At 41.3% G+C, this 18,063-nt stretch overlaps 1 protein-coding gene across 1 annotated transcript in view; it reads left to right on the top strand.

The window, feature by feature from the left end:
• Positions 1 to 18,063, top strand: part of GLB1 (galactosidase beta 1) — a 1,256,403-nt gene that overhangs the window by 710,870 nt on the left and 527,470 nt on the right. Inside the window, exon 11 of the mRNA XM_044064915.1 lies at positions 5,481 to 5,555. Coding sequence (XP_043920850.1) covers positions 5,481 to 5,555 — 75 coding nt within the window. The remainder of the gene's footprint in view (positions 1 to 5,480; positions 5,556 to 18,063) is intronic.

Raw genomic sequence — 18,063 nt, 5'->3', positions numbered from 1 at the left:
GCTCAAGCAGTTCCTCAGAGGGGCCAAAAACGTAAGACCACCCAGGAGAGCCCCAACTCCAGCCTGGGACGTTAACTTTGTATTGGAAAAACTCACTCTTCCTCCTTTTGAGCCAGCTGCAACTGCAGAGTTAAAATTCCTTTCTTGGAAAACAGCTTTCCTTTTAGCAATCACTTCAGGAAGAAAGGTATATGAATTACAGGCCCTTATGGCAGTGGAGCCTTTCATCATCTTTAATGCGGACAGGGTGTCCCTCAGGACCAGTCCTTCTTTCATTCCCAAGGTGGTATCCAGTGTGGCTCTTAATCAGTACATTCATTTGCCAACCTTCTTTTCTAATCCACAGAACAAAGGGGAACGTATACTGCACTCCTTAGATGTGCACAGACAACTTAGATTTTACTTTGACAGGACTAAACCTCAAAGGAAATCTGAACAACTGCTGGTGGCATTTGCTGCAAGTACAGAGGGGAAGGCTATTTCAAAACAAACCATTTCCAAATGGATAGGCCATTGCAATCATTTCTGCTATAAGCATCATGGAAAACCTATCCCACAGGAGATTAGATCCCATTCAACCAGGGCTGCGTCTACCGCTACAGCTACAGCTTTTCTCAGAGGTGTCCTTACCAGAGACATCCTAGAAGCTGCTACCTGGAGTTCTGTACATACTTTCACCAAGCATTACCATTTGCCAATTTTCTCTAAATCCAGAGCTGGCTTTGCCACTGCAGTCTTGCAGGGCTTATAGCTGGTCCTAATGCTATCTAAATTCCTCCTCTCATCCTCTCATCTTTAGCTTTGGGAATCTACCCAAATGTAATGACTGCAACAGTGAAACACGAAGAACATAGTACAGTTGTGTACACTTACCATAAATGTAGATGTTAGAGTGTATTCACTGTTGCAGTCCTGGTTACCCTCTCTCCAGCCCCCTGACTTCTTTTGGCTATACATCTATTCTCCTTTACTATACTTAAAAGCTTTTCAGTGTATTTGCTTTTTTGTTGGAGGTATAACCTTGTATATATATATATATATATATATATATATATATATATATATATATATATATATATTTAATTGCTTCCCATTAAGGGGGGCACCTGACATCTGGGGCAAGAAAAACTGATGTAATGGCGTTGGCTGCATGCTTTATACCCCTGACTACCTGACGTCACGGAAGATGAGACAGCAACCGAAGCAGGACCCAAGACTTTGATAATCAGGCCGACTGAGGGCTACTGCAAGCAGATAACCCAAATGTAATGACTGCAACAGTGAATACACTCGAACATCTACATTTATGGTAAGTGTACACAACTGTACTTTTCATATAATGAATGCGTGATTGACAGGTCATTAGACTGCATCAGTGGCAGTGTAAGAAATGAGACTGCCATCATGCTCCGGTCTTAGTTTTTAAGGGAATAAAAACTTCATCCTGTGGGGCATTTTTACTCTCAAATATAATATGTTCTAAGTGACTGAATAAACTGTCAAAAATAGCAGCTTGGTGTGTTATGGGTTCAGCTCTTATTGCATAAGATGTCCTTCAGTTTGTGAATGTTTATCATGCTATAGTGGTCATTTGGGGAGTTGAGCAATACTGACTTTGTTTTTATTTGACTATATTTACTAGGGCAAGAATCAACAGGATGGAGTGGGCAGAATGGAAACCAGAGAGAGAGATTTGGAAGTTTGCAGTCGATCCCCCAAACATTTTCACCGTCTGTCTAATTATTTTGTTTCCAGGCCAATTCCAGTGTTTTTCCTCTTGAGGCACTGCAGAAACCTTTATATCCACACTTAGCTTAAGCTCCATCCTCCATCAGGGTCCCAGCCTTTCCTGGAGTATAGCAGTGTTTTCTTTCTTGAATGAATACATCATGCTGTAATGTGATGGAAACACATTCTTTCTTAGACACTGTTCCCTATGTTTGTTTTTTTACTTCGGGGGAAAGTTCTGCTTTTGGCCTCTGCCATGAGGTAAGTTAACCATACTCGGGCACATCCCCTTCTCAAAATAAAACAGAACTGGCTATCTTGTGCTACTGTATTTATCATGTTCCATGCACTCACCACATCTGAAGATCTTTCCCAATCTTAGGTTGCCAGTGACACATGAATTCCCCTGCATACAAGCTTAAAGAGAAGAATGTTCTGATAAATATTTGTAGATCATTTATGTTGGGAAGGAACTTCCTGCATTTCCTGAGGTGTGATGCAGGTGTCCTGGGAAGGCATCCCATAGCTCACATCTGTTCATCTAACTGTTTTTTCCAAGGTGCCTTTGTAGATGCATTACAGGAGATACCAGCATCATGATTCACTGTAACTTGGAGTGCCCAGTGATTGTTGTGCATTGCACATTACAGCATATAATTTGAGCATTTCAGCCCATATATGTTACAGTACCTGTGTCCGTAAATCATGTGCATTACTGACATAGCTGTCTTTAAGCCCTAGTGAACCCTGTGGTCGTTGGGGACCTCCAACCACAACAAGTTGTCTTCTCTTGATATTTTGTAACATGGCTGTCAAACCAACAAAAGCTAGTACAGTAATATTGTGCACTTAATAAATCAGGTGCATAATAATAGCTCTTATTTATATCTCCTTTAAAATTCTAAGATGTCTCAGGTTATAGTAACAGTGTTTTGTCAAATAACAGGCTTCACAATTCCATTAAATATTTATTTTACCACTGACTTGGTACACTTGGCTTAGTTAAATCCTGCTGATGGACATTTCCTTCACTAAAACTAACAGCATAGCCAGCCTTAGGTATCTGCAATACCCATGGCAACATTGGAGGGGGGGGGCTTAATCATCCTTGACTATGTGGAGGACCCACAAAAGCTGTTACTGGTTGGGGAAAATGAGAAAAAATAATTTTTTTGATTACGTACTTTAACTGAACACAGGTCTGTAATCTAACCCTGTTAGGACAAAGCTGATATTGAACATGAGTAAAGTAAGCACTAGAGAGATCAGCAGCCCAGAGAGATTGATCTCGGTGCATACCTTGGATTTTAAGAAAACTGACGTTTCCAGTCGTCAGGGATGTTTTTCTGTCTCACTGAGTGCTGTAAATATCGGCAGAACACAATATACTATGACTCTCAACTTCTTTGCTCAAGAATTCTCGTTGCCAAAGATAATAGCAGAGTAAAGACTCAAAATCAGGAACACCTTTTAAAAATTACTGTAATTCACTTAAAAAGTTAACAGAATAACACATTTTGCATCAACATGCATTTTTTGGACAATAAGTACAAAACCCCTCTCTGGATATGATTTACTTTTCAAATCAAACTTTTTAAATGGGACAGAGCAAAATTATGATGCAAAATCAGGGATAGTCTGTGAAATCAGAGACAGTGGCAGGTATGCATTACTTCCTAAATAAATGTGACTTAACCCTGCTGCTGTCTCATGACTGCTAAACAATAGTTAGTGATCTGGTGTGGCAGTACCAGTGTTGCACAATGTATTGCTGTTTGCTGAAATAAGTGCAAAACTAGTATTGCTGTGTGCATAAAAAATCACTGATTTACATCTGTGCACACATCCAATAATGCCGGGGACACACACACATTAGTGTTCTGGATATCTGTAAATATGCAGTTAAATGCATTCAAATGAAGTGCAGTTAATAAGTAATTGTATTTCAAAAGTGAGGCATGAAGTATATCACAGAGTATCCAGTCCCTTGTTACTTCTATGAGTCTGGTGGCTCCCACTCCCCAGACTGTATAAATGGATTTTGATTTGGACTTATTGGTGGCTTCTACTCTCAACCACACCCGTTGTAATACCACTCCTGCTCTGATGTGTGTGTACAGAAGGTTTTGTGTGGGACTGGGGATTGTGTGGTCATTACTTTAATTTGCATCACAGTCAAACCATAAAGGTGTACACAGGATGTCATTATTTTTTGTGTTTGGGCTGGAGACAGTGTGATCATTGATTTTACTTTTCTTACAGACCTCAGTGGTGTACAAAGAAGGTTACTATACCTTGTGTAAGGGCAGTGTACTGTCTAGGAGCAACAAAATGGAGTGTGTTATTGCAATAATTATTATTTTTTTTACTTTCTTCGCAATCACACATCAGGCACATATACAGGTGCCTGCCTTTGAGGTACGGGTGTGGAGTAAGGAGGCATGGTATGTATATGTATGTCAGCAGTCAGCTGAAATACATGACTGTGGCCATTTGAACCTGTGCTTTCATCCCAAACTAACACAGAGCGGATGCACAGGCAGTGACTGACATTTTTTGGGCGAGTTGGGGGTTACCTGGCAGGTGGTATTCCTAGATAGGATCTATGTATCCTGACAACAATAGGCCTGTTTGTTATGAGCTAGTATTTTGTCAGCTTTGGACAGTAAGCCCTGAGCATGACTTACGTTTACCTTGAAAGAAACTCTGTCCTTACTCGTGATTTTTGTTTAGACCAGCATTGGATTAAAAGGTGTGGAAAGTGCTCTAAAATACATCCCAGGCTGTCTATAACCCCATGGCTTCTAGGAGCCACAGCTTCAGTTATTCTCCAAGTCATTATTACTGTGCTGTTGTGATCAGGAAAAGAGAATTGAAAGGATGGAAGGAAAACTAAATTTGAAAATTAAAGTTGAACAGCAACACTGCATTTCTTTCCTTAATCGTAATTTCTGTAAATGTCATCATTGAATGAAAAAGATTGTGTCCAAATAAAAAAAAATTTCAGAACATATAGAAAGTTATGGCTTTTTAAAAAAAAGCTAAAGAGATTATGCAAAATCTGAGAAAAGGAAGAAAAAAGTAATCTACACAGTGTGGGGAGCACATAAGGGTGTGTGTGTGTGTGTGTGTGTGTGTGTGTGTGTGTGTGTGTGTGTATGTTTTGGGGGGGGGTGAATCAGTATGCAGTGCCTAGGGCACCATTTCACCCAAGTCCAGACCTTGACATAGAGTTGCTGTAACGTATCATTGATGAAACTAAATGCCAATAACTGTGAATGTTCCTTTGTCAGATGAGATAGTGTAATACTCAGGCTTGCTGTAATGTAAGCATATTGTAGCTATAGGTCAGTCTGTGCTTACTAATCCTAAGAGTTTGTAGCTTGAACTAAAAGGTTGCTTAGGAGGGGTGGCAGTGAGAGGGTGATACTTAGACTAGAAGTGTCCAGGGGTCCCCAACTTGACATTTGCTGGTAGCCCCCAAAATGCTAACACTAGCCCTGATTACTAATGCTGATTGTCAGTCACCTTAATGGTATCTGTAGCAGTGAGTGTAACACAATGATTACCAGTGTGTCAGCAAATGTATACAAAAGAGAAGCCTATTGTGAACTTACTAAAGGACATTTAAATATTATGTTGTGCTCACACTTTGCAGCTATTTTACCACCTGTAAATGATTTTTTTATATTATATAACTACCATATATTAGTATTCATTAACTTCCCTTTTTTAATAATTGTGTCTTTTAGTATAAGAAGCTGCCAGATGGCCCTATCCCTCCTTCAGTACCCAAATTTGCCTATGGACCTGTGCCTCTGAAAAAGGTAAGTTGTACTTATTGTATTTACGGAAAATAGAGACACACACACAGTGTCTCAGTCTATGTGATTATGCTGAAAACAGGTTCACTTCAGCATCAAGAACAAGCTAATGCATGTGTAGTAATTGAAGCAACTTTATTGTTGTTGCTTCAAAAACATACAATAGTAGTTGGAACCATGTGAATGATGTACTTTTTTAAAATTTTGCTGTGATTATCTTGGAAAAAAAAACAGTTCTGGTTAGTAATTGCTACCAGCATTATCGTGATCAGCTTATTACATTACACTACATTTGCTCGATGCCAGATGAGAACAACTAGTTTATACTCTGCCTCTATCACTGTCTTCTCCCACATAATTTCTTACATACTCTATGAATTCTTAAATTTCTTAAGTGATTTCATTGTTATTACCCACTCCGACAATCAATTTCATGGGTCTACAGTCCAACTGCAGATTATCCAGAGTGTAAGTGATTCTTGCGGTCAAAAAAATGGCTGTGACCCTTTCTAGACACAATACATCATATCCTGTCTATTTCTGGACTCTTGTGAGATGAGGTGCAGCTGTTGAAGTCCCTGGTCATTCCCTTTACTCTCCATCCCGTACAGTATTCCAGTGGATCACTTCAGGATTTCTTAAGGCAGCCTTATGCGTCTCTTTCTATGGTCTGCAGAGCTGCATACATTACCTAAGCTGAAATCTCACTAGTGGCCAGGATAGTAGAAACATTACTCCTTTACTTGTAGAGCCTATTCCCTGTGAAAACAGACAGATTTGTGTTAGTTGCTGTCAGGGCCCTATTACTTTGCTCCTAGTGGTCTAGTCAGTCCAAGTGTAATACATTCTCCATGTCCTTTTCCTGCTATATTTTGCCATACTTCAAACAACAGGGGCTGCTGTGTTTCAAGAACAATACATTTCTCTACAGCGAACTCCTGCTGCTGTCTTTCTGTAACTATCAAAATTTTTAAGTCATCCTTTAAACTCTTCCACTCCGCCATCCTCCAGTGATGTGCTTGTCTTTGTTTCCTCAGGCTGATCCTGCCCTCTGTTTCTCAGAGATCAGTCTGAAAATATAGATGCAGAACAGTCTCTGAGGTACTATTATTTAATCCTCCCTTATTCATGATATCATACCTCCCTCCACAATCCTCTGGGTCTTAACTTACATCTAAGCTTCTGAAGTCAGTAATCTTGATTGTGTCTGTAACCTCTTCAGTTTTTTTAGCATCTTATTCTCTGGTGATGAGTCAGAACTTTGTTGTAGTCCTGGTAGAAGATATATACTTAACATTCCTCTTCTGAAATTTTCTGTAACTCAGTCATAAAAGTGATAAAGTTAAAATGACAATTTTTTCTAGTGGTGAACCCTGTTCCTGCTGTTAAGCCAATGGCACCGTATTTCTGTAGACTTTTTTTTTAACAAGAAACATTTTTATTGAATTCTCACTTACAGGCAATCATACATTTATACAAATGACATAGGCAATCATACAGTTATACAAATGAAAACAAACCATATTAACATATTTTCAGTTACAAACATAAATATTCTATACGGTCATTGTCCTTTTAAAATTTTAATTCCTGCCTTCCCATAAGATTCTCCTCCTCCTCCAAAACACATTATATGTTATATTGTCCTTATCTCGCCTTCATTCTTGGTGGGTTCGGAGCCGACTCAGCCATATGCTAAAGTTCGAGAGCTGCCACTGACTTGAGGCTAGACCCCATCCCAACATACCTAGCGAGAGTTACCCAGATTTCATTTGCTGTTTGAAGCTTCAGGGTTGTCTGCGACTGGCTCAGGCTAAGTTGTGCTTTTTCTTGTTATTTTTTGTCAAGAATCCGGATATTTCTTAATTGTAGTATTCCTTGTAGTTAGGGGTTGATAGCTGTTTAGGTACTTCCTGTCTATCTTCCTATTTTTTGCTGTTTGTTGTTGAAGCCGTCATTTCCTTCTATCAGGCCTACTAATCCCTTTTAATTAGAGGATTTGCTTCTACCTTTCAGCCTGTTTTAGTTAGAGGGCTTTTTCCACCCTTTCTTTTACTTTCCCTTTTTCAAGGGGAGCTTGAGGACACTCCTGGATGCGCCTTTGTGAGTTCACGGAGCACTTGAAGTACCCCTTTACCAACGCCCCAGTTGATGGCTCATCCTTGTTCGAGCCCAAGATAAAAGAGAGACTTACCAGCTGTGAACAAGATGGCAAAACTGTTTGCTGTGGGAGTACATTTCTCCGCTTCTACTAGACCTTATCTCAAAAGTCAAAAAGCTGGAAAAATGTGGTTCCGGAAATCCCAGGGAGCTTTGCTTGATGCACATGGTGATTTTTTTCCCCCAGGGGCAGAGGGGGAAATAACAAGAGATGCTGCCCTCGTGGCAGAGGGGGGTCCGCAGAATCAGAGCAACAAAGATGCATTCTCTGGTAGGCCCTTCCAGTGCTCCTGAAAGGAGGCCCACCTGTCCACCTCCGGAGGTAGTCGGGGGCAGATTGTCACAGTAGCTAGAAGCCTGGCAAAGTATCACAAAAGACACATGGGTACAGTCGGTAAAATCCAAGGGATACAGTATTCCTTTCTCCATGCCACATCTTCACAGAACATATATATATTATATATCACATATAATTTTCTGTACGGTCATTGTCCTTCTAACATTACAATTCCTGCCTTCTCTTAAGATTATCCTCCTCCTCTAAAACATTATTTTGCATGCATTGTTCCCATAATTCCCATTCACTACTTCTAGTACCGTTGGTTTATACTTTGATTCCCATTTTCTAGTAATTGCATTTTTTGCAGCCACCATAATTAGACTCAGCACGGCCTTATTATCTCTAAGCAATTCTAGTTCTGTATCACAGTTCAAAAAGAATCATTTCTGTAGTTACTTCAATTTGCTCACCCAGTATTTCTGACAGAGTAGTCTGCAGGGAATTTTTCAAATCTGGCAACTCATTACACTCCCACAAAATATGTTTCCAATTACCTGTTTTTTCTCCATCACACTTCCAACATTAGTAATCTACCTGAGGAAAAATTGGAGTCTGCTTGGAGTATAAAAATACCAATGCAAACACTTCCAAGCAAAGATCCTAAATCTTCTACACTTTGTTGGATAATTGGGAGTCATACATCTATCCTGTCATTGTTTCTTTGTGAATTGCGTATACAGTCTCTCTTCCCAATCCTTTTTAACCTTCTGTGATCAATTCTTATAGTTAGTCATGCAGTATTTTATATGCTCTAGTAATTATCTCAATTTGACAGCAGCTTCTGTTCTAGTGAAAACTCTACCAGTGATGATCTTTCACGTAGGAACCCCGTGTTAGGTTCATAGGTAGGTAGGTACTAGGATATCATACCAAGGGCCTATGTATGCCTAGCCAACAAGATTCCCTGGCTTTCGCCACCCAAGAAGGTTATTTTCCTGTAATCCTGTCAAGCAGGGCCACAGAAGTGAACCTGGGGTGAATTTCCTATTTCCCATCCATTCATCAAGATTTTTCTTGAAGAGTGCTAGTGAGGAACTCTTCTTTACATAGGTAGCTTGTTCCAGAGTATGGGAAGTCTCTGGGACAGGAATCTATCCCTCCAGCATGTTCTGTTTATTGTGGTGACAAGGTTTTGGTCTCTGGAGCATGTAGCTCGGAGGGATTGGGATTTCTTTAGGTGTAGCATGTCCTAAAGCTCTGGGTTTGACATAGCTTTGTATGTTAGGCAGAGATCACCTCAGAGTAGGCGATATGCTATGGAGTAAAGCTGGAGTTTTTTGAGACTGTCAGCATAGAGCATATGTTTGAGTCTTGTAATCCTCTTTGTGAGGTATTTTTGTGGCCTTTCCAGCTGTTGCAGATGTCTTGTGAGGTACATTCCAAAAGGGGCTTTGTACTCAATAATGGGTCTAATGAGAACCAAGTAGAGGGGAGCAATGACCCCTTTTTTCCTGGATGAGAACTTTTTGTGATGAGGTGTGCCACGTAGAAGGATTTCCTGACTACTGTGGCAATGTGACTATCAAAGGAGAGACTACTGTCCACCTGAGTCCCAAGGCCTTTTATCACACCTTCAGCGTTAAGTGGACTGCCGCCCATGTGGTAGTTCATGGGTACAGAGTTTTTACCAAAGGGGATGACGATGCAATTTTTGGCATTGAGGTTGAGGCCATGGCTCTGACACCAGGCATCAGTCTCAGTGAGGCCCTTCTGTAGGATGTCCACATCGTTTGGGGACTCAGCTATGGCACCTAATTTACAGTCATCTGTAAACATCATCAGCCAGAGGCCCTGTGTATTAGCCTGTACTTCAGAGAAGTAGATCCCAAACAGGAGAGGACCCAAGACTGAACCCTGTAGTACTCCATTTGTCATAGGTTTGAAGTCAGATTTGGAGTCTGCAACTTTTACAGTGTGGATTCTCTCAGTGAGCAAGTTGGCAGCCCATCTTGAGACGTATGGTTTTATGTCCAGTTCAGTGAGTTTATCTATCATTCCAGAATGGGGGATGGTGTTGAAAGCCTTGGCGAGGTCAAGATAGGCTTTGTGAACTGCCTTACCCTCATCTACGGCTTTGGTGACTGTTTCAAAGAAGTTGATCAGGTTCAGGAGGCACGATCTGCCCTTCACAAACATGAACTGGGTGAGGTCTAGAGTTTGGAGGTTATCAGTGACTTTGTTTATAAGTTCCATGATGATACGTTCCATGGCCTTGCAAACCAGGCTAGTCAGGCTCATAGGGCAATAGTTCCCGGGGTCGGTGGTGGCTCCCCATTTGTGGAGTGGTATAACTGTTGCTGTGCACCATTCAGTGGGTACAAAGCCTGTCGTGAGGGTATGGTTGAATATGGTGCTTAAGTGGGGGGGGGCAAGTTCATTCTGAAGTTCGTGTAGAATGCAGCCTGGGATGTTGTCCGGTCCTATGGTTGCTGTGTTCTTGGCTTTGGAGAGTGCAGTTTTTAACTGCTCAGTTGTGATTGCAGGGGCACTGCATTACTCCGGAATGGATATGGGCCCTTTAGGGGGTGGGGGTGGGGTAAAGTTAGCTCTGAACCTATTGGCCAGGATGTTGGCGATATCAGTTGGTTCCGTAATTTTCATGCCATTGTGCTGTAACTCAGAGCAGATCTGGGTGTTGCCATTGATATTTTTGACATCACTATAGAATGCTTTGTGGCTGTCCTTAGTCAGTGGCAATCTTGTTTTCATAGCTGGCTTTGGTGGATTTTATGAGGGATCTTAGTTTCTTACTGAGGCTGACCAGGGAGCTCCACCACTCATGGGATTGTACTCTCTTTTGCAACAGTTTCTTCCTTCTGTTGTAGAGTTTATTTATAGCAAGGGACCACCAGATTGTCTTCCTTTTTTTGGAGGATAGTGTCTTGGCAATGTTAGGGATAGCACGATCCATGCACTCATGTAAGTGCTTATAGAGTGCATTTGTATAAGATTCGACAGTTGTAACTGTATTGCCCATCTGCATGGGTGTCGTGAAGTTGGCCACTTCTGTCTTAAGAAGCATGAAGTTAGCTTTGGAAAAATTCTTTACAGTGATTATCTTAATGGGGGGTGGGGGCGGGATGTGGATATCCATGATGATTAGCTTATGGTCGGATCTGACCAATGAGGAGTTGACTTCAGGTGTGGAACACCGGTCACTCATGTTGGCAATGATTAGGTCTAGGATATTATTGCCCCTGGTGGGGGTGTGGATAAGTTGATCCAGGGCACTGGAGTTTATGAATTCTAGAAAGCATTGAGCAAAGGAGTTGGCACATGAGTAGTTTTCCCATTTAATGGAGCGGTAGTTGAAATCGCCCATTATTAGGGTGTAATATCCTAATATTTTCTAGTATATCAAGAAAAGAGGAGTTGGAATCCTGGGGCATGGTGGGGGATCTGTAACAAGCTACAATATGGATTGCAGTTTTGCCCAGAGTTACTTGCACTTGGATAATTTCGGATGCATTATGTTGGACAACTAGCCTGTAGGTGTGATTATCTTTAATGACTATGGACAGGCCTCTGCCCTTGGTGTTCCGGTCCTGGTTAGATGGCCAAAAGGTATGGTATGAGTTATATCCTGGTAATGCAGGGGTACTCTCTGGAGCCTTGAACCAGGTTTCATTCACTGCACAGATATCTATGTTCTCCATTTTAAGGAGTGCCTCGAGTGATTGCATTTTGAGGTTTAGACTTCTAACGTTGAGTAGCATTACCCTCAGTTTTTTGCTTGCTTGTATCTGTTATGGTGGTGTGTTTGTCATTTGAACCTCACCTAAAAAAGGCACTATAGGGTGGCACGAGCCTTAGTCAGTATCCGGAATCCCAGGGGTGAAAGGTGAAGGCCATCTGTGACAAAGCATCATGGCTTATCGACCATGTTGTCCCAGGCAGATACTGGATCCCCTTAGAATGACACCAGAAGCTTAGCCAATTGTTGAAGTCAATCATTTGCCCTTGTATTGCGGTGTCATTCTGGGCGAAGGTAGGATGGTACTCAGGGCTAGGGCCATACCTGCCTGCATTACAAGATCATAGAGCTCCTCCATGTCTCTTACATGTAGTCCAGGGAGGTACGTCTCAGGTCGTTCACACCAACATGGACAATGACGGAGTCATATTTGTACTTGTGGAGTGACCTGAGTGCTTGGGTTATGTGGTGGATCCTGGCAACTAACAGTAACCTTCTCCTTTTCTATTCTGGTGAGTGTAACATCAATTTGCCTGACTATAGAGTCACCTATGACTAATGTGTTAGGTGCATTGTTTTGCCTTGTGGGCTGTGGTTGAGTGGCACACTGAGTCTGTGTGTTGTGTCTTTTGGGTTGTGATGAGGGGTGGAGGTTGCTTGCGTTTCTGCTTTGAGAGGTCACTTTTGCTTGGGCAGATGCTTATTGAGAGCCTCCGAGAATCTATATGTAGGTTATGGTGGTGTAGGTTCAGTGGGACTATGTGATGAGTGTGGTATGGGGCAAGTGTTTACCTTCTGCTCCTGACTGATGAGTTCAGTCTTGGGTTGAGAGAGCTTTGCCGCCAGTTTGGCTAGATAAATGCATCTCTCATAGGTTGTAGTGTTGGGTAGTAGAGGTTGTAGTGTTGGGTGGTAGGAGGAGAGGGTTGTCAGTGTATATGAGGCAATTGCTGCTTTGCCCCAATATGCCCAGATTCATCAGGTAAACAGGAGAGAACACTGGGAGCTGTCCTTTGGATATGCCTGGGTAATTACTTTTTTCTTCTAGACAAGTGAGGGAACAAGTACTAGAGCTTTTTCCTCGAAGCAACTTGAGGAAGATGGGTAGAAAAACTGTGAACCACTGCGTAATGAGAAAGGTTGAGTGCTTCAGTAATTTGTAGCTTATTTAATTCTTGCAACAGTTATGAACCAGTGCTGAGCATGGAAAAGCAGATTCAAGTGCTAAGATTAAGGAACTGGCTAGTTCTAAGCGAAAAACTGAAGAGCATACTTATGGTGCCGGGAATAGTTTAAACCTAGCTAAGCGGTGCTACGCGATGCGTAGGTAGGATAGAAATTAGCCCAAAATGGCCAATAAGGTACATTTCAGATCTGGAAACCACTCCTCTTGCGACAGGCTGCTCTAATGCTTACCATTCTCACTGATGAGCAGAAAGACCTCCCACTATCACAACAAGGTCTGGACCACTCAAACACAGACTAAAGTCCTGAAACCAGCAGATCTGGGATCCGGACTATTCTAGTATAGGAAAGGGTGGGAAATGAGCAGTACAGATAATATTTTTTGGGGAGTTTGTTTTTGTTTTTTTAGAAATTAGGCAGCAAAAAGTAATTTAAAACTGTAAAAATGCACAGAAAAGGCTGTTGCACTTGAGTTTGATGTCTACAGTACTAAATGCAATTTAAACTTTAACTTTTAAACAGATAAATCAAGTGCAGACACAGTAAAATGATTTAACAGTACAATGCAGCAGAAATACAGCAAAACCACAGTAAAAACGGGTTTTTAAAAGTGTGATTAGCTAAAACAGTTAATAGTAAGCCAAAAGGTCACTTAGATCAGCAAAAAAGTCTCTCCTTCTCGTTTCTGGTGCTGTAGTAGTCTGCAGGATGCCCAGACAGGATCGGTCGAGCTAAAACCAGCAGAAACCCGCACAAACACAGGTTTTAACTCAGAAACTTGAAAGGAATAGAAATTAGCCCAAAACGGCCAATAAGGTAAACTTCAGAGCTGGAAACCACTCCTCTTATTACAGATAGCCTGCTCCAGTGCTTACCACTCTCACTGATAATTTTTATTATTTTTATTTATTTATTTGCAGTCGGTTTACCAGGATAGTCCATTGGGCCAATAAGAACCCATTTTCAATGGAGTCCTGGGGAGAAAAGCTCCAAAACAAAGGTTACAAAAAGATTACAGCAGTTTACAATTTCAATCATTTGTAGGTTAAAGACAAAGCTTACAAACAGTGGTAACAAAAAGATTACAGCAGTTTACAATTGCAGTCATTTGTGGGTTCAAGACAAAACAAAGATTAAGCAGTTACAATGCAATTTTTAGGTTTCATTTTGTAGAAAACCAAGATTTAAGCAGGTGCAATAAAAATTTTTAGGTTAAATTTTGTAGAAAAACAAAGCATTGCTGTAGTAAATATATAGTTTCTTGAGTGGAGTAGTAGGATTAGAAAATTATAAGATGTCATTACAGTTGGCTTATTATTTGGTGTCTGGTAATATATGATATAGTTGCCTGTACGAAGTGGAGAATAGGCTATGAGGGGTGGGAGCATGAGCATTCCCATGAGGATGTTAGATGTGAGTGCAGTGATTTTTTAAAAGCAGGGAGGTTGGTGGTGATACGGATGGGGGAAGGAACGGAGTTCCATAGGCGTGCCAGGGCAAAGGACAGGAGGTTTTGTCCTGGAGAGTGGAGGGGTTTGTACAGCTCTATTAGGTTTTGGTTATTAGATCTTAGGAGTCTTTGTGGCAGGCGCATTTTAAAGGTAGAGCTGAGGGAGGGATGAAAAATGGGTTTGTGAGCAAAAGTGAGCTGAGTATAGGAGAGATAGTTGGGAAGCTCTAGCCAGTTAAGTTTGTGGAGAGATGCACAGTGATGGGTGGATGATTTGTGGCTAGTGGCAAATTTGGCAATTTTATTATAACAAGAGGACAGTTTTGTTTTGAGAGATGATTGTAGGTTTGTTAGGAGAGGGGGCACCATAAAGGAGGGAAGGGATGAGAAGTGTAGTAGCGAGAGTGAGCTTAGTAGATGTAGTGAGGAATCAATTGTGGTGTTTTTTATGTTTAATTGTAGGTGGTATTGAATTTAAGCTGGTCATCAATCTGGACTCCTAGTAGTTTGGTTTCAGGTACCAGTTCAAGAGGTGTGTTATTCTGGCTAGTGATGGAGAATAGTTTTCTATCAATGGTGTTGGTTTTTGAGGGGGTAAATACCATAAGTTTGGTTTTTGATGCATTGAGTGCTATATGATTGTCCATCTACTTTTCTGTGGTAGAGAAGGTGTCTTGAGTCAGTTTTAAGAGAACGGGGATGGATGTGGCTGCACAAATAATTGTAGAATCATCTGCATATTGAATAAGTTTAGCATGAGGAATTGAGTGGAAGAAATCATTTATGAATATATTAAAGAGGAGAGGACCCAAAATGGAACCTTGGGGGACACCAGTGGGTGTGTTAAGGAAAGAGGAGCTGGCTTTTTTCCACTTGGCAGCGTGTTGCCTGTTGGAGAGATAGCTGGTGAACCAATTGAGAGAGGAAGGGGATAGGTTTAGGTTAGATAGTTTAGTTAGGAGAAGGTTGTGAGAGATAGTATCGAAAGCCTTAGAGAGGTCAAGAAAGATGGTAGATACAGTAGAGCCAGAATCTCTGGCTTTATTTACAGTTTCCAGGAAGGAAAGGAGGGCAGTCATGGTGCTGTGACCGGGCCTGAATCCATGTTGTGTGGAAGTTAGCAAGTTATTATCTAAGAGATAGGGAAGAAGTTGAAGATGGATACATTTCTCTAGGAGTTTTGATATAGGAGAGAGGATGGCGATGGGACGAAAGTTAGTAATATTGTTATTATTGCCACCTTTGTGCAGGGGAATGATGAAAGCCCTTTTCCAGAGTTTTGGGTACAAGTCCTTCTTGGATAGAGCGATTGATTAGGATGCTGATGGGAAAGGCAATGGCTTCGGCAGCTATGCTGAGGAAGGATGAGGGAATGTTATCGGGGGCATTGGTGTATGGTTTTAGCTTTTGCAGGAGTTTCCTTATGGTAGAAGTAGGAATGGGTTTTAGGGAGAATGGTGGGAGTTGAGAGACTGGAGATGAAGGGGGTGACGAGGGGGGATCAGAAGTAGGGGGTGAGGTGTTATTAGAGAAGGATGAGGTTAGTTTGGAAATAGTCTATGAAAAAAGAGTTGAATTGGGTAGCCAGATCTATATCTAGTGCATTTGGGTCTGGGCTTGGGTTTTCTGCTGAGCCAGGTTTTAGGAGGGTAGTGATGCCTTTCCAGAATTTTTGAGGATTGGTTTTATGGTTGTTTTGGAGTAAGGAGAAGTAATTCTGTCTATCTGCTGTGATAAGTTTTTTAACTGTATTGCAAAGTATTTTGAATTCATTAAGGGTGGTAGGAGTTTTGCTTCTTTGGTAATGTGCCCAGGTTTTGTCTCCAAGTTGCATGGCAGTTAGTGTGTTTTTTGTTAGCCAGGGGGCGGTATTGTTTCTTATTCTTTTGTTTTTTATGGGGGCAAAACTATCCAGCAGTTTTAGGAAAGTTGTATTGAAGTGTGCACCAGCATTATCCAGGGGTAGAGTTTTTAGGGGGTTCCAATTTATTGATTTTAGGGAGTTTGAGAAGGTTATTGGGTTGAAGTTTTTTTAGGTAGCGAGTGCTGATGTAATTATGTGTTACTTGTAATAGAGATGGAAGACGTCTGGTGAAAATGGGAAGGTGGTCACTAAGGGAATCAGGAAGAGTTCCACTATCAGAGTAGTAGTGGGGGTAAGAGACTAAGAACCAGTCTAGGGTACTGCCACTGGAGAAGTCTTTAGAGGGCCTGGTAGTGAGGTTGATGAGCTGAGAGTACTTATATAGGTTGATGTTTAAGGGGTGTGTAGGGGAATGAATGGAAGTCCAGTTAATATTAGTGTCTCCCGTGATAATAGTTTCATTATTGATATTGGTAGGAAGCCAGGACATGATATCCTCAAGTACTGATATATTGTCTCCAGGGGGGATGTAAAGTGAGGCTATGCAAATGTGTTTGTGTTTATTTAATTGAAATAGAGCTAATACTAATTCTGCATTGGAGAAGTGAGGAATGGGTATGTTATATAGGGAGTAATGGATAGGGTGGATAAGTAGAGTAGAGCTACCCCACCACCCTTTTTGTGGGCCCTGTCTTTTCTGATGATAGAGTAGTTTGGTGGTACTATTTCAGCATCTTTTATATGAGGTTTTAACCAGGTTTCAGAAATAGCTATGATGTCAGGTTTGTTGTGGAGAAGCCAGGCATGGAGGTTGGGGATTTTGTTGGCTATGCTTTGGGCATTTAGAGAAGCTAATAGGATGGATTTAGATGTAGGGGAAGTGGTGTTTGGGCCTGGGTTAGGGTGTATATCTCCAGATAGAAGTATGGTTGTTAGGTGTTGGATTATCCTGATGAAGTGTTTGGATTGCCTTGTTTGTATGTTGTATATTGTCAGATTTGTGTGGATATTGGAGGTTAGAGAGGGGCTAAAGAGTTTATAAGTAGTGCTTAGTTTGTAGTGAAAAAATAGATGGATGTTAATGAGATACAGTCCAGGGGAGATTGAGACAAATGAGTGTAAGTGAGTCGAAGGGAGTGAGCTGGTTGTGTGAAGTAATGGTGTGTGATTTGTGGAGTTGGGCTGGGTAAGGTAGTGGATATAAGTAAGGTTCAGAAGTAGTAGTTGGATTGAGAATGATATAAGTTTTGTAAGCATGTTGAGGCTTTGATAAAGTAGAATATGCCAGACAAAGTCATGACAGGACACTGCTATGTTCCAAAAATATTTAATAAAACGTATAAAACACAATTCCAGCTGATAAAAATCCACAATGTCAAAGGTATGATGAAAAAATGGCTTTTGGTGTACAACCTACATCTGATGAAGGTTGTTACCAAAGGCAACCAAATTTTCACTGCTGGAAATTGTCTTATTTTTAATAAATATTTGGTATCTCCAGCAATGTTAGGGCTGCTTTACGTGATATTCTATCCTCTGGCATTACGATTTGGTGAGGTACAAGACTTTTTTGGTGTAAAGTAGAATATGTAAAGTGTAGGGAGAAGGGTTAGAAAGAGATATTGTGTTAAATATAAAGGGAAGAGTGAGGAGATGGGTTATGGGGGAGGGGGGTAGGAAGAAGATGGTGGTGAAAGGGGAGGGGAGTAATAGGTAGAGAGGAAGTAGGAGTGGTTAGGTGAGTATAAGTGTAGATGCACTGGGGGTGGGTGGAATTTGGGGGTAGGGGAGCGGACTGAGCCCACAGGGCGAACGGAG

The sequence above is a fragment of the Protopterus annectens genome, chromosome 3.part0 (genome assembly GCF_019279795.1).
Source record: "Protopterus annectens isolate FY-2018-M chromosome 3.part0, PAN1.0, whole genome shotgun sequence".
NCBI lineage: Eukaryota > Metazoa > Chordata > Ceratodontiformes > Protopteridae > Protopterus > Protopterus annectens.
Note: the sequence above shows the minus strand (reverse complement) of the source record. Positions and strands in the feature narration are given on the sequence as shown.